The 17,930-nt window shown below is 39.7% G+C and overlaps 1 protein-coding gene across 2 annotated transcripts in view; it reads right to left on the bottom strand.

Annotated features, from left to right (window-relative positions):
- Nucleotides 1-17,930, bottom strand: part of GRIP1 (glutamate receptor interacting protein 1) — a 606,542-nt gene that overhangs the window by 115,724 nt on the left and 472,888 nt on the right. For both annotated transcript variants that reach the window (XM_061639804.1, XM_061639805.1), the window contains 4 exons: nucleotides 10,334-10,469; nucleotides 7,749-7,894; nucleotides 2,443-2,526; nucleotides 1,000-1,075 (listed from right to left, as the gene is read on the bottom strand). In XM_061639804.1, the coding sequence (XP_061495788.1) occupies nucleotides 1,000-1,075; nucleotides 2,443-2,526; nucleotides 7,749-7,894; nucleotides 10,334-10,469 (442 nt within the window). The remainder of the gene's footprint in view (nucleotides 1-999; nucleotides 1,076-2,442; nucleotides 2,527-7,748; nucleotides 7,895-10,333; nucleotides 10,470-17,930) is intronic.

The following is a 17,930-nucleotide window of genomic DNA, read 5'->3' as shown; positions in this document are numbered from 1 at the left end:
GACTTCTTTGCATGCACAAGCAAAACACTTGCACCCTGTGTAGAAGTCAGGATTGTAGCCAGCGATAGTATATTCTTCCAAATTCCAGGACTCAGAGAAATAGATGAAAAGGAGAATGTAAGTAGTAGATTTTCCAGATGACTCTGTCATAATATTTGCCCTGATCCAAATGTTATGCACATGCATAAAAATGGTGTGTGTATGTCTGTCAGACAGAGATTCCTCATTAATATCACTGAAAAGTGTGTTCTTTGCATGCACAAAGGTGGCTTCTGACTGAACAGAATGGCAAATGAGGCACAGCAATCACAAGAAACCACTGAACCATCTTGGTTGGTTGCAGGCAAGTGTGCTCTTCACATACATCAATATCTCAGCCTAACTTCAGCTTCATGGTTGCTGTGAGGATAACTAAGGGGGTGGGGTATGTGTTCTGCCTTCAGCACCTTGGAGAAAAGTCAGGATATAAATTCTATTATGACAACAACTGCTACTAAATATTTATTAAGTGAAGCATCAACAAACCTGTAAGGAATTAGGATTTGGACTTAGGTTTACAATTAAAACAAAATCAATACAGAACACTTTTCCCAAAAGTGAAATAAAAAAAAACCTTGAAATGAGCTAAAAACCACCTTGAAGCTAAACTATATGAAAGTCACAAGGTAAACTAAACTTGCATATTGTGAAGTGTGTTCTATTCTTCTTGAAGCATTTAAAAATGATTAAAACCTACTTAACAAAACAAGCTGTCTCCCAATTAAAATTCAAACCATGTAGTCCTGTCCAATGCCTATTATTACTATTACAATAAAATGTATAATTTATAAGATACAATAGATTAGACTTGAATGTGTCTATTGTACTTTGCAGATGTCTGTCTTAACTTGCACCTCCCCCACAATAACTTATCTTTTTGCTTTTCGTATCTTCTTTTCTTTCATATATGCATGTCTGTGTGTGTTTACATACACGTGCTGTACAGAAGACAAATTGTACCTGTCAGCAGGCCCTCCAGGTCTAACACATGTTATTACAACAGGACGAGATTTATTTCTGTCATCATGTGCTCCACCTAGAAAAGAGAATTAAGTAGGCACCTTCTTACTACTTCTTGTATAAAAATCCTTTTCCAACGGAACCATATTGAAAAATCTGCATCATACAGAACAATCCCCCCCCCCCAAATAAAACACCAAACTATGAAGCCAGTGAAATAACTGTGGTGTATTATGATGTACGTTCAAAATCTAGGGAGCTGGTGCTTTGTTGAGGATAATCCCACCAAAGTTAGCTGTGACTAAGTCCTATTGAAAGCAAAGGCATAGTACTTAGTCATGACTAAGTTCTTGTTACATTAATTACATTAAAGAAAGCTTAAAAACCTGAGCAGCATAGAAAATACTGAAAGCCAGTATACAAGTACCTTGGGAAAAGGTTATGGTAAAGATTGCCTTTTCCCTCACGAGCCTGCCTGAATTCTGAAATATCCCAAAGAGCCCCTTCTCTTATTCCTGACAACATCTGAGGTATATTTGGTGGGGACATGAGAGAGGGCCTTCTCATTGGGTTCATTCTGGCTTTAGAATTCTCTCCCAAGGGATGCTTACCTGGCTCGCTCTTCAGTATCCTTCCATGTTAGGGAAATATATTTTTACTGACTGATTTTTTAATGGTTCTTCTATTGATATATTGTTATGTAGCTCTTTATTGCTTGAAAAATGAAAAAATGAACTGCCTTCAAGTCGATTCCGACGTATGGCAACCCTATGAATTGGGTTTTCATTTTAAGCAGTATTCAGAGGGGGTTTACCATCGCCTTCCTCTGAGGCTGAGAGGCGGTAACTGGCCCAAGGTCACCCAGTGAGCTTCATGGCTGTGTGGGGATTCGAGCCCTGGTTACTGTGCTTTTATTCAGATTGTTCTTTAGAAAGGTGGCATATCAATTTAAATAATAAACTTTTTTTTTCAAACTTCAAGGAGTAAATATTGACAATCACACACTTGCTTTGTTTGCCCTAATCTAGATATTGGAAAACAGCTAACTGCTAGGATAGCATTTCTCATACTGTGTGGGCAAAACCTTTTTGTAGGGCAGGGGACATCTGGAAGGAAGTGTAAAATACCAAGTCAGGTATACCATCCTAAGACAGATGAACTTTTCTTCTCTTCATCAGACATGGTCTTAGAACTGCAGATGTCTTGTCACAGACGTCTTGGTCTATTTCCCTTTCTAATGCCTGTGTTTGATTAGTATCCTTGCCCACAGCTTTTTGCACACAACTCAGCAGCAGTCTGCATGCATCCAGCTATGTGCAAGGATCTTTGCAAGCTCTGCTGTGGAACAAATGGTGGGAGGGAGAGAGGCATGGAAGGCAGAATAAGTTTAGAAGGGAGGCAAGCTCGAAAAGTACGGGAAACAAAATGTAAGGAAGAACTTACCTCTTATTACAAACCCGAAAGTGTTTCCTTCTTTATGTAAAGTAACTTCCACAGTTCTAAAAATGACACCCGAACCTTGTATAGCTGAAAGATGAAAACACATTTTCTAATTATACTATTTACAATCATATTAATATTTACAGTAATTAATAAAATATTTCTAATATAATAAAATTATGCAGTTTTCAATTTAGAAGAAAAAACTAAAATACAGAAACAATCAGCTTCTAAGACAGTGATACCTTTACAAAAACACCTACCTGGTTTTGGCAGAGCCATGCTGACTGACGCAAATTGATGCAAGTTTCTATGTTTAAACCGCTGTTTGTAAGAATCTCACTCCTCTGCCCTATAGGTATTGCCTCCTTCCATTATGGGGACGCAGGAAGCAGGCTTTTACTGAGTCAAACCTCTGGTCCATTTAGCCCAGAATTGTACACACTGATTGGCAATAGTTCTCAACGGTTTCAAACAGGGACCTTTCATTTCCAGCCCTACTTAGTGATGCCAAGGATTGAACCTTGGACCTTGGGAATATGCTCTAATATTAGGCAATTGTCCCTCTCCAAAGTTAAATGAGAATACAGGGGCCAAGCCCTGCATAGCCCAGCTTAATCAAGCAATGTGGTGGCTAACCAGCCAAAGGGATGGTCTGAGGCTTTAAGAAAGCTCTGCTTACTTATCTTTTTAATTAGGTGTCACCGCATATTTATTTATGTATTTAACAAAATTTAGATACTGTTTACTCAACAGAATACCTCTAAGCAGTTTACAAAACCATCTAAAATTTTTATTAAGATATTGATAAAAGCAAACATTTAAAACATGTTAATATAGCATTTTTACATTTGAATAAAATCAGCCAGTTTAAACAATTATACATAATAAAATTACATGTTAACATTACATGCTAACCACTCTTCCTTAACATGAGATGTAAGTCCAGAAGGCCATCAACCAGGGCCAAGTAATAATTCTTGCTCCTGGACCTGAATGAGATGTTGGAAAAGGATTTTTTGTTCTTTATGTTGTTGCTTATTCCATACTGTGGTTTTGATGTGAATGAAGCAGCATCAGTGCTACGCAGGAGACACGTAATTCAGCTGATTCAATTAAAAAACAGGTGTCAGAATTAGGGATGGAAAGATCTGTCAATTTCAGTTCTCTTGGTTTTTCATTTTCCCAATCTTATATTCAGTTCTCTACATTTCTGCAGCAATCTGCAATTTTTTTAAAAAAAGAATTCTCATGAAAATTCTCCAGCATTTTAGTGTGAATTGCTCCTAATACACACATTTTTGCAGGCAGTTTTGACTAAGGTACATATTTTTGCAAGCTATTTCTCATCATATAATGCATATTTGTATGTTAATGTCACTCATATATATTAATTTTTATGCACACTTTTCTTTAATATATGCCTTTTTGTAAACATTGGTTGGCGAGCTGCATTGTAAAATTTGAGTAAGTTTGAATTTTGAAGGATGGCTGTGTTTAATTTCTCATATTATTTCAGAAAGTGAGAATCTGATAGATGTGGCTTGAAATGCGAACTGAATCAAATTTCTCACACCATCCCTAGTCAGAACTAGTGGGCCCAAGCAGGGTCCAAGACATTATGTTGATTGTGATGAAGGACAAGAAGGTGTCCCCCACTCCACACACAGAAACCAACCAAACTGAAAGTGGGATCTTACTCCAAAACTAGCAATGGGTCAGTATCTTCCAATGTACCTGAAGAAAACAGGCTAGCCTAAGGGGCGGAGGGCAGGTTGCATGGTACACACAGCTCTGTTTTTCAACAAATCATCTTCAGTTTCTGAGCCCAGTATTCACTGCCTCACTCTGCCTAATGGTAAGGCCAGCCCTGATTTATCACAGGAGACAAAATGGTAAGTGTCTTGATTTATGATCTAAATAAGGAAGAACCATTCATAGCCAGTCTTTCAGGACTAACTAACTGGAAGGACTAAGAATGGATAGCTTCCATGGGGGATGTTAGCCTTGTACTCTTTAAGATTGGTTCAAGGTGTACAATACTGACATGGGTCTTCCTTGGCACACCTGTAAGGATTATTTACACAATGAGAGGTGAAGATCAGTATGTGTAACTGCTCTGAGGTTTGGAGCTAGGGCAGCGTCACCTAGACAAACTGAGAAGGAGAAACTGAGCTTATCTTATCAGGGCTTTCTCTCGGTTCCGCCGACTAAAGTGGCTAGGTTGGTGAGGACTCGAGAGAGGGCTTTTTCTGTAGCAGCCCCCACGATTTGGAACTCCCTCCCAATAGATCTTCGACATGCCCCTTCCCTAGATATATTTCGCCGGGGCCTGAAAACTTGGCTTTTCCATCAGGCCTTTACGACTTTTGAGACTTCCAAGGTGAACTAGTTCTAGAACTGTAATATGAACAATCTACTAAATACTGTAATTTTTGCATTGTACTGTACTGGCTATATTGTTTATTGTATTTTATCATGTTTTATTGTACGCCGCCTAGAGTGGCCACTGGCTAGATAGGCGGCCTATAAATTAAAGTTTATTATTATTATTATTATTATTATTAATGAATTTCCATTCTGATTTTTAAGAAAACTTTCCTTACAATGTGGCTCACAAGAACACATTGATAACAATATCTAAAGCAGTCTTCCCAAACCTCGTACTCTCCAACTGTTTGGGGCTACAACTCCCATCAGCTCAAGTCAGCACAGGACAGATGGATTCTGTAGTTCACCACAGGTGGGAGTCACAAGGTTAAGGAAGGCCCATATCTTCTAAAGCAAAATAATTAACACCAAAACACAGAACCGCAATCTTTTGTCACAATCAAAGTAAGGGTGGCAAACACTGCAAAGGGGATGAAGAAAGGGAGATAAATGGAGTTAGGTGGGCACAAGAAATACCTTGTGAGTTAATAAAATTCTGGTCATATTTAAACTCAAAACTGAGTATGTGACCTCTTCCTTTCAGAGTATTGAAGAAATGGAATACTGTAACTACTGCTGCAATGACTGCAGCAATTCTAATAATGTCTGGTAATGTAATGTAAGCTAGAAGGCAGATTTCTGAACCAAGCTATTTCTGACTAATAGGGATGTATAAGTAAGCCAAACTAGAAATGTCAATTTTAGGTCTAGCAGAAAAATTATTAGAAGGCATGAATTATTAAGATTTGGTGAGATAAAAAATCAAGAGGGAAAGCAATTCTCAGGTGAGACACACAAATTTAAAATGTATTTTGATCTTAATCTGCTGTCAACATAGCAACATACTTTATACCAAGTCAGACCATTGGTTCATCTAGCTCAGTATTGTCTACACTGACTGGAAGTGGGTTTCAGACAGGGGGCATTCCCAGTCCTACTTGGCGATGCCAGGGACTGAACCTGGGACCTTCTGCATGCAAAGCAGATGCTCTATCACTGAGCTATGGCTCTTTCCCAGTTGCTTTTAATTAATACTGAAATAATCAAACAAAAATTAACGTTGATGCTTCTCTTCTGGTATAACACAAGAAGATGATCAGCTCATAGTATTATGAAGCCTAAATGAAAGGGCTCTCTCCAGGACTGTTGGGTGTGTGGGCAGGATTGTAACTCTTGGCAGAACTAAGAACTAAAGCTGTCATTAGCATTGCAAGGGCTTTCCAAGTAAATAATTAACACACTGAAATCATTGTCTTGCTAGATGCCAGAGTCTGTTGCCACTGCTAGCATATCCCACCTAGAAACAGTTCAAAGTAACGGACAGCACTGCAGCTTTAATATTTTTTTATTAGAATATTCCATATCTTCAGTATACTATGTATATCTTGTTCAGCCTCAGAATATCATTATAAAACAGGGCACTACTGTTGTTCCAATTTGACAGCTGAGAAGCTGCAGGTGAGATCTGTCAGTATGGCTGATCAAATAGTTGAACACAGATTCTAATACCCTCTCAATCATTAGGCAACACTGACTGACTCACTCGTCTGTGCATGCACGCATATGTGTGTATGGCAAAAATAGGTATGGCATGACAAGGAATTGTGAGTGCGCTTTATTGACCAAATACTGACAGTAATAACTGGACACTTATCATTCCATTTCATTACCAGCTATACTTGTACAAGGTCACAAATTTTGAAAACTTAAATGAATGGTCATGGTAGAAACTGTAATGCAGTGTGACAGACTCGTTTTCAATTCAGTGGTCACAAAAATCACACATATACTGAATGTAATATAACGGTGTAAACAAAGTTGTTTGATTCAAAATAAATAAATTTAACCTATTAAGTTCACTGTATGTTCACTCGATTAAGTTAATCAAAATTCACTTATTGAGATCACAAAGCTTAATTATTTATACCATATAATGTAATAAATAGAACATTGCAGTTCAGCAATGTTAATAAAAACACCAAGTTTAATTTATCAGTACCCTAAAACAAAATATGTTCAATTAAATTGATCATAATCCTGCGCACAGTGACAAGCACTTAAAGCACCTTTAATTTATATGACTGGGATGCACTAAAAAGAATATAGATATTGAGTCATGTCTCTCTCCCTCCTTCTATATGTATGACTGTGTATGTGACATACATACGACCAAGAAATACAAGCCAACACAAGGCTGTTAGGATGAAAGAGTAAAGTACAATTCAAATAGGGTCTGGCTTGGTTTCCAGTTGATGTGACTGAGTGTGATGGGACAAAGTAAATAGAGAAATAGTTGATGGTGGGGAAAACCTACCCTGCATCCCACACAATGAAGTCATGAGGGGCAGTATTAGTTTCCTATCTGGTGTGAGTGCTTTTCTTATTTCCACATAAGTGAATGGATGACATTTATTCATATACACAAGAGTATATTGAGGAGAATGTTGTGTTGGAGGCAAAACAAGTTTACTACTACTGGAAGCTCCCAACTCCTCCATGGCGTCTCCTGTTCATACATACCCAACTCAGTCACAATGATGAGCAATTTACTAGTGACTGATCAAGATGGGTGAAAGCTAAAAATATAGTGGTAGTAAGATTGGTACAAAACAAGGCAACCCCTTAAGATGAATCTGTGAATCATGTGAAGAGGAGAGGGAGGAAAGCCAAATTTCAGCACCTGAAGGTGTTGAGTTCACAGTTGTGGCATCATTTAAGAGACACAAATCACAATTGTGTTCTAAACTGTGAAATATAATACTACTCAACACTCCTATTTCAGTTTGAACAACAAATAATAGTTTTACATCCCCACTAACGTCACTCATGTAAAATGACTTCACACACAGGATTAGCACCATTTACAGCTCATTACTTACATATTGGTGGTAGCTCATACTCCACTTCTAATACAACCCGCTCACCAACGTTCTTAAGCAAACTGATGATCTCATCATGGCGAAACTTTGTCAGGTTGATTCCATTCACAGATTTGATGTAGTCCCCCACATCTAGTTGGTCACTCCTGCAACACACACCTCTTCTTCAGTGAAACTGCATTTTATTTGCTTGTAATAATTAAGTGACTTTACTCTGAAATGTATTAGGTATGACAACAAGGTGATTTTAATGCTAATTATCTATATGGTAATATGACATTCTACTAGGCTATTCAGCATTTATTATTATTTGTGCAGTGTCATCAGTGTACAAAGAGATTCAGTGGAAAAGAGCAGATAGGCCCCTGCCCCCAATAACTGGGAACACAGAAGATGGCCCATACTAGAACTATTTGTACATAACCCATTGTTGACTACTCTGACTGGCGGCAGCTCTCCAGAAACTCAGGCAGACGTTTTTAACATCATCTGCTATCAGAAATAGTTTTTAGCGGGACTTGCTGGGGATTGAAACTGGGCCCCTTCTGCATGCAAAAACTGTACTGTAATGCTGAGCTATGGTTCCTCCCCTATTGTTAGATTTAGTTAAATATGATTTAAAATATAGTGCAGGGGAATATGTCATTAACTTGTCTGGATCATATGTAGAAAGACTTGCCAATTAGATGGGTCAGCTAAAATAAGATCCACTTAACTATTTTTTTTTTACTTTTGAAATACTTGCTACTCAGTTTTGTTTTAGTCAGTTGGTAGCAAAGTACCTTCTACACAAGTCACTAGCAATGCAATCCAACCTTTATGAGTATGGGACCCCCTTTTTAAGCTCAAAAGTTTTTGTGACCCCCCGCCACGCAAATTGTAATTTCAGCCTCTGTTAATTGAAAAAATGGTGTGTGGCAAAATCACATCTCCAAATATCTCTTTCCATAAAAACCTCCCAGCAGACAGGGAGGTGTTACTTTCTTTTCTTAATGCAAAGGTCCAATCAAGTTGGTAACCCCCTCCCCCCACACACATAGTCTGAAGATGTACAGTCCTGTCTCCCAACACCAGTGGGTTACAGTGTTGGACTAAGATTCAGGTTCAAATCCTCACCCACCCATAAAGCCCATGGGTGATCTTGGGCCAAACACAGTCTCTCAGCATAACCTATGTCACAGGGTTGGTGTAAGGATAAAATGGAAGGGGGGGACTATGTGCACCACCTTGAGCAACTTGGAGGAAAGGTGGGATATAAATGCAATAATTATTAAATAAATACATTTCAGCTGCAGTATGTGGACCCCAGCCTCACCCAATCTGCTGACTTTTTAAATAATAATAATATAATATAATATAACAATAACAATAAAGAAGCAGCCATGGTGGGGATGCTAGATTGTGAAGACAAAAGGGTAGATAGATTGAGGAGGGGGGTTAGTGCTTTTAGGCCTTGGGATGATCATCAGAACTGATGACTTGGTTAGTGTGCACTTGGGGAATGAGAGTGGAGCAAAAGACAAATCAGTGCACACACACACATAAAAACAACATCTGCCTCTCCTGCAAGAATCTGTAGGTGTGCACGGATTTGGGCATGTAGGAGGGGGGAAGCCCTCAACTGCCACAGCATCTTGGAGAGATTGGGGAACGCAGTGTAGGTGAAAGAAAGGGGGGGATGCTGGCACACACATTTAGCCTCAGAGATGGGGGGCGAGCAAGTCCTGAGCTTCCTCACTGTTCCTTGCCTCCATCTGGGCTGAAGGCGAGATCTGGGCAGCCTTGCAAATAAGAATAATTTTTAAAAGGAGATGGCAGTGACTCAGGAGCCATGAAAGGCAGGCAGGTTGGCTGCCAGGAAGGAAGGAGGAAAGCAGCCTTTCCTTGCAGCCTTGCTTCTTTTTGCTTCATGAAAAGCCCTCTCGTTCTGAGTAAGGGTGTCGTCAGCAGCAGCAGTGTGAGATGGGACTCAGTGATAGTAATTCCCTCTTCTTTGGTAGCTCTGCCCTCAGCCTCCTTTGGTGTCTGCCATGTGTTTTATAGGCAGATGCCTACCCTCAGCATGCCTGAAAGACGTGCTGGTGCTTCAGCAAAAGTCCTCCCCTCTTGTTTGGAGCAAGGGGGAGGTGTTGTCTGAAGTGGCAGTGGGAGCAGACAGTGTCCAAGGAGTGAAGACTTTAAAAAATAATAATAATTTATTTCTTTACTGTTCGTGGCCTCCTCTGGATTACTTTGCGCCCCCCGGGTTGGGAACCACTGCTGTACAGGTCTACTTAGAAGTAAGCACCACTGAGTTCAATGGGACATACTCCCAGGAAATTGCGTATATTAAATTGTGAAATATTTCTCAACTTTAATTATCTAATTTTAAAGGAATTCAGAGGAAATTAACTATCTTGAAATGATCTTTGATATTTCAAGCTTACACTAATCAAGGGAAGCAGAGGAGCAGTTACTGAAAAAAGTTTCATTTTGTGTTTCGGTTTTCATATACTAACTTACAGGTATTGATTTGGTTATTTGTTGCTGAATTTATTTTAAAGCTTTCATATTATTTTCTGCTCTTTGGCATGAGAAGTGTTTACCTAGCAGCAATTCCTCCTTGACGAAGGTTGGACACTCTTGGTTTCCCATCCTTGTCAATTCCACCAGATACCGTAAGGCCCAAAGTGGTGCCTTCTTTCTTCATTAATTCAACTATTGTTGAGCCCTTGAATTCCTCTGTAGAAAGAAAATGGTTAGCATTTTAAAACTTTAAATATGATCAAAGATGTTAGATTTTTTAATTTTTAAAAAATGGCTATAATACGAGAAATGTTTACTTGGTCAGGTTACTGTTGGTTCGGTAGTCCCAAACAATGAAAGACAAAATAGACTGAGAAAAAACTTTGCTGCTGAACCTTGGTAATTACAACTGGCAATGAATTGGGACTGCCCATGAAAGCTTATGCCATAATACAAGACTTTTGAATACCTTAAAAATCTCATGACTAACTTTAGCATAAAAAAGCTAAGTTTGAACTTTTAGAGTTACAAAAATGATTTCACACCAAGAACCAAATCAGATATCAGTCTCATTTTTTCTAAAGTTTATAGTGAAGAAAACAGCTTATACCTTAAGATCACAATCCAACAAAGACCTAAGTATGCTTAAGCATATAGCACTCTTGACATAAATGATAGATGTTCTCATAGAGCTCACTTGGATGATGATTTTTGTTCCTACATTATTGCTGAATAAAATAACTCTGTGGCTAACTTTTGAACTTTAGCTCTTAAATCTGTCAATTTCATTTATGCTTAACTACATATACATTTTGGAATTCTAATTTGTCCCCTCTACCCCAAGTGAAGGTTCTTTCCACAGGTGCTAAATGAAGTTTGCTAACATTTTGTGCCTTTTGTCTACTCAGAAGTGCAGTCAGTTGAACTCAAATAGATTTATTCTCATGTAAGTGTGAACAGGATTGCAGCCTTGGAAACCAGATACTGACACAACCAATTCTTTTGGACAATATTCAATAATTCATACTCAGAGTAGACCCACTAAAATAAATGGACTTAAGAAGTGTTATTAATGGTAGATATCACCCTTTGTTTACTGATCACTAGCCTACTGTATTTGATGTAACAAATCTGGTTGCCTCAGTCTGAATGCTCTATTTGCCCAAATTATATTTATTATACAGCCACTCTTGTGGCTGTATACTATAGCCAGCATGGATTTTTCACATTCCACAATGTTAAATTGAAAATACCCCCATGTCATTCTGATGCTTCCCATAAGCTCAATTCAAAACAAAACCTTACAAAACTTATAGTCCTGAACTCAGAAATGCTTGCTTAACAACCCTCTAAATTTTCATGGCAATACACAAAGCAGTCAGAGAGAACTGAGAGTTCAAAATGTAAAAAGAGAGAAAAAATCCAGACCCCTTTTGGACTTTTTTCTGTCAGAGTTCTCATAATCTGTTGAAATTAATTAAAAATCAGCCATGTTCACACAGCACCTGTAATCCTATTACTGACCTTGCCCCGTACTCTGACCTTCATCTTCTACAGTTTAAAAGTTAAAAAAATGCCTGGCTGATTTTTAATTAATTTAAGAAATTTTACCTTGAACTCAATGATAACGTCGGGCATGCTCAGTAAAAACCAACTGTCAGTGTTCTAAAAGCCAGACTCACAGCTGCTGGGCTTGGCTAATCAGGGGGCCACACCCACACCAGACTTGATTTCACGTGAGACAGTCATGGCTTCCCCCAAAGAATCATGGGAAGTGTAGTGACAGAACATGTGCTTTGCAGACAGAAGGTTCCAGGTTCAATCCCTGGCATCTCCAGGGGCAGAGCTGTAAACCAGGAAGAAAGAAGAGTCAGCCAGATGTTTTTTCCTAGGATTGCTAAATTGTGAACTAAGTGCTTGATGTTCACAATCATCCACTCCAGAGGGCTTGGAGAGACCCCATGTGGAACCACGATGAGGATACGTGCTTGGGAGAGGCTGAGGTTGGACTTCTCCTACCACCACCACCTCTTCCTCCTCCTCTTGCTGCTACTGATGATGCTTGCCACCCAACTAGCTGGTGCAGATGGAGACGCCAGTGAGGAAGATTTGGAGGGGGGCCCCTTGGAGGCAGGTCCTCCTGGCCATGGGACCAGTCACTGGAGCTATGTGGACAAGGCAGAGTGGGCCTCTGACTTTCTCTATTGTGGGGATCACATGCAGTCCCCCATCAACATCAACACTATGGCCACCCTTTTTAGTTAGTTTTAGATAGTTTTACCTATCCTAAGCATGATTGCATGGGAGTAAATCCCATTGAACTCAATAAACATGCAAATGATAAAACCTGTCCTCCCCCTCCCCTCCCCTCCCCCTCCCCTCCCCCTCCCCTCCTCTCCTCTCCTCTCCCCCTCCCCTCCTCTCCTCTCCTCTCCCCCTGCTTTTAAAAGTTTGATAGAAATATCTGTTGGCTATAGGTACGTTCTTAAACTGCAAGGTTTTTTGCCTATTAGTGAATCTTATTCTATTTATTTAAATATGTTCCATTCCCACTTTTCATAAAAACCTTTAAATCAATGTATCTGTATGGACTGACTATAAAAATAGTCAGCATATGTAGCAAAAAAAAGTAGTTTGTCTTAATTCATAATAGTTAATGCATGCCCTCAATATGGTGCTTTCAATGTAGATTGATTCTAGATCCTCCCATTCACAAAGCTAAGTGTAGTTACTTCATACGCAATTGAAAACTCTCCCCTTGATTAGGTTTTCCATGCCTTTTCCTCCCTGCACATGCCCCAGGTGAATGAAGAAGTAGTATATTCCCAGCACAGATGTGGAAACACTCCCCATTGCCAGGTCCGCTTACATATGTTTTCATTCATTTTCACTGCTGGGCAATGCAGAATCAATCTGTAATGAGCTTTTATTTTTGGAATGAAACCAGCTTCTCAAGAAGCACTTTCCAAGGGCAAAAAAATGCAATAAATCTAGATTGTATATGGTCTACACAGAAAAAACAAATACTCAGTCTCTATTAATTCTAGAATAAAATGTTGTGCATACACAGCCATAAAATCATTGAGATTTATATATTTAAATTTTCTCTCTGTTTTTTAGTTTCAAATGACTAATAACCACCACTAGTATACCTGGAGTGTTGGGTAAGAAGATAACAGATACTCTTATGCAGTGCTGAGAGGTTAGTTATGGTTAGCAATGGGCTCTGTTTCTACAATAATTGGATTTGCCATTGGATTAACTATTATTTCTGATATTCTCTGTCTTGGTGGAGAGAATTTTGATATAGCAGCTCTACATGCCTGGTCTCCAATTCATTCTTTTTTCCTGATTTTTTTAAAAAAATCGCTTTGAAATATCAATAGTGTGAATGATACTATTATCAATCTACTTTCTATGTGAGTTCTTCAAATGTGTATTCCCTTTCACTGATGCCAATGAAGTGTTGATTGTAATTGACAGACCGAAAGCACCAGGGGGGGAAATGAGGTGTTGATTGTAAGCAGCGGGGGGAAGACACTGACTTATCTGCCATAATCTGCTCTGCAAATGCACTTGAAAAGGAATGTAAATAGGCAATAATTACAGAATTCGGAATAGATACCAGTTGAGACTGGTGAATAAATAGCTATTATATGTTGACCATTGAACCACACTGTCACTGAGTGTTTTTCCATCAAGTCTGAAAGTGTGGAAATCTGTAGCTAAGAGAAGTTATGTCTTTGCCCAGTCTGGGAACAGATAGCCAAGGCCGTTGTCATGGCAGCATCAAGATAGACTGGGAGAGTTCTAGCAGTTATCTGTGTTGAGCTGAGTCTTCTGTGTAATGTCTTTGAACTGAGAACTTCTCTCCTAGAAGGGGGAATCTTAAAGCCTTAAGCCATAATGTCTTAATAAAAGACTCTTAACCTGATCTAATGCATCTGAGAAGTTTCTTGAGCAACTTAACTCCAATGTAACATATGCTGTTTCACGCAACAATGCACACACTTCAACAGGGTTATGGGCCCAGATCCACAGCGCATTACACGGGAGTAAGTTGCTGGTCTGAACGGCAGACGGAGTTCCAGAGGGCAGCTTGATTGATTGTACCAGACAGAGGTGAGCAACATGGCTGTAAACCTGTCTGGGGGAGGCTTGCCAATGGAAAGATTGACGGAAAAGAATTATGGCAGCTGGAAGCCGAGGATGCGGGCTTTGCTGATAAAAGAGGATTTATGGGACATTATAGATGGACCCCCTCCGGCGGTACTGACCGCGGCCTGGACGCGTAGAGATCAGAAGGCGCAAGCTTTTATACTTCTGGCTCTATCTGACTCTCAACTGCTACACGTGAGAGATGTTACAAACGCCAAACAGATGTGGGACGTGTTGGAGGCCCTACATGTGCAACAGACTGCGGGATCTAGATTGTGTTTGGCACGGAAGCTTTACCAGATGCGCTTCATGGGTGAGTGCGAAATGAGTGAGCATCTCACGGAATTCAGACGTTTGTTTGCTGAGCTGACGGACCGAGGCGTTGAGCACTCTGAACTTCAGAAGACCTATTTGATCCTGGCTTCGCTCGATGGGACTTGGAATAATATGGTCATGGCTTTCGAAGCCATGCCTGACAGAGGTCTGAACGTTGCGTTTATTGAGGAAAAGCTGACCCAGGAATGGCAGCGGAGACAAGAGGCGAAAAGTGCTGAGGAAAAGCAAAGAGCCAAGCTGAAAGAAGAAAGCAGCAGCAGACAGGAAAACAAGCAAGAACAGCAACGGCTGAAGGCTTGTTATGCCTGTGGGGCTCGTGGGCATCTCCAGAAAGACTGTGCAGTCAAGTGAAACTCCAGGGACGGAGGCTTGAAGCAGGGAAATGTGAACTTTGTTTGTAAACAGAAGTCTCAAGATTTAGGACCTGTTAACTGGATTGTTGACAGCGGGGCAAGCCATATATTAATTAAAGACAGGAGTTTGTTTTACACGTCTACAAATGAGCAGGACTTTGTTTTACTTGCGGATGGATCGCAAAAGAGCGTGGAAGCCCGAGGTCTGGTGAGATTTGACAAGTTGGGAATACTTTCAGAATGTTTGTTTGTTCCAGAATTAGCTCATAACATTTCGTCAGTCAGAAAACTGGTGAGTTGTGATTTTTCTGTATTGTTCCACAAAGACAAATGTTATGTAATGAGGGGAGATCAAGTGTGTTTGCAGGGAAGCCTTAATGATTCACAGTTTGTAATAAAGAGCAGTCAAGCAGGGTGTGCTGTGTTAAATGCTGAGGCACAGGTACATCAGGGCTGCGTCCATGAATGGCATCAAAGGCTGGGGCATGCAAACCTTGACACGATTAAGAAAACCCCAATGCATAGTGAAGACATGCGTTTAAGAGATTGTGGACAGTTATGGATTGTGATTCTTGTCATAAAGCTAAAATGACTATTGCATCAATAAACCGGGAGGCTGAAAGAACCACAACAGCTCCCTACCAGCTAGTTCATGTTGATTTATCAGGGCCAATAAATGCTTCACGTGGAGGTGCAAAATTGTTCATGGTAATGGTGGATGATTTTTCAAGATTTTGTCATGTTTTTCTGTTGAAGCATAAAAGTGAAGCTGAGCAGAAGCTGAAACTGTTCATTAAGAGAATTGAAACTCAACATGGCATCACGGTGGGGGCTATACACTCAGGCCAGGGAGAAGAATTCATGGGTAAAGCATTGCATGAAGTGCTGGCAAGTAAGAAAATAGCACTTAAACCTTCCACCGGGGTTGCAGAGAACAAAAACAGGGTGCTTCAGGAAGCAATGAGAGCCATGCTGATGGATTGCAGTTTAGGGAATTCCTTCTGGGCAGAAGCAATTCTTTATGCAAATTATATTCACAACAGGGTATTACACAGTGCTCTTGGAATGTCTCCTTATGAGAAAATCACTGGCAGAAAACCAAAAATACAACACATTCAAAAATTTGGGGCAAGATGCTGGATCCACATTCCACAGGGAAAAAGGAGGGGCAAGCTTGCACCCAGAGCACTGCAAGGTTTTGTTTTGGGATTTCAGAATGCATATTTCAGAGTTTGGTGTCCAGAAACACAGCAGCTAATTCTGAGCAGAAGCATTAAAGTCTCAGAAAAACCTTGGGATCAAAGGGAAACAGTCATTCTTACAGGGTCAGATGACACACAATCACAAACATTTAAGCCAAATCGACTTCCGGGAAGGGTGACTTAGCCTGTGCCTGCTTTTGAGACGGGCTCCTGCCTCAAAAGAAGCTTATTCAGATATATCAGTCAGTTTTTTCTTTTTTTTTTGACTGATTAAACTTCTCCCGGGTAGGGAGAAACGAAGAGATTAACCTCAAAGCCTATTTTTGTTGGGACGACCAGATCTCATTAATTTATGGGACGAGGTCCAGCCGACGAAGGTGGGACGGATTTTCAACAGCAAGCTCTATCTGTTAAAGCGAACGTTCATCTTATCTTCTAAGAGAGAACGCACTAACAGGCAAGCACCCTTCTTTCTATATTTTTCTTTTACTTGACTTAAATTGTTGCTGTTTAAAAGAGATTTGCCAGATTGATCAGTTTTTGACATCTCACTGGGGAGCCATAACTTCTCTCTGCTACGCACTAATTAATAGCTTATCTCTGTTTTTGTTGCAAAAAGCTGTCCTGGATTTGCATTCTAAAGATATACACAGAAGAGGGATTTCTATTCCAGATTTTTATTTTGAAAAATATTATACTGTTTTGAGACTACTCTCTTTTTGGTCTATTTTATTTTGACGAATCTGTTTCTTGACGATTGCCATTAATTGTTTTGATCCTGGGAACTGCATTTTGTTTACTTAACTATTGGAGAGATAAGGCTGTCTGCTCTGTTTATACTGTGATGTCACCAAGTTTGGAGTATTAACCCAATTGTTGCTGAAATAAGAAGTGGTTTTCCTATATTTTTCTTTTAAAATGGCAATTAAGAAAGTGGCTGAAAATCTGGAAATAACTATGTTTCAGAAAATAATGGATGAGATTGAGATAACGAAAATTGAATTGAGTAAAATGAAGCAGGAGATTAAAGATATAAGGGTCCCTGTGAGAGAGGTGACCCTGGAAGGGGTCCCTGTGAGAGAGGAGACCCCGGAGATTGGAACAGGGGTCCCTGTGAGAGAGGAGACCCTGGAGACTGGAATAGGGGTCCCTGTGAGAGAGGAGATCCCGGAGATTGGAACCAACGTGGAACAGGAACAAGATTTGGAGTCTATGGACTTTAGAAATAAAATCTATTGTTTGGAACTCAATGTTATCTCTGAAGAAATGAATGAAGATTCTAGAGATAAAGTTATCAATGGCATGGATAATCTTCTGGACTGGAATGATGTGATGGAGCCCAATATAGAGAAAATCTATGGAATTAACTGCAGCCATGTGACAATGGAAAAACTTTTAAGAGATGACCCAGTGTATTTTGAAAAAAAGAACAGAGATATGATTTTACAGCAGTATTTCAGCAACCTATTCAGAATGGATGGCAAGAAAATATTTGGGATAGAGGTAATTCCCATCAGACTCTTACTATATGACTATGGCTTTGACAGCAAGATTATTATGGAATACTGATAATGGAAGATTGGATATTGAAATTACTGGACTTAACAAGACTACTGAAGATGGAAGAT

The sequence above is a fragment of the Rhineura floridana genome, chromosome 8 (genome assembly GCF_030035675.1).
Source record: "Rhineura floridana isolate rRhiFlo1 chromosome 8, rRhiFlo1.hap2, whole genome shotgun sequence".
Classification (NCBI taxonomy): Eukaryota; Metazoa; Chordata; class Lepidosauria; order Squamata; family Rhineuridae; genus Rhineura; species Rhineura floridana.
Note: the sequence above shows the minus strand (reverse complement) of the source record. Positions and strands in the feature narration are given on the sequence as shown.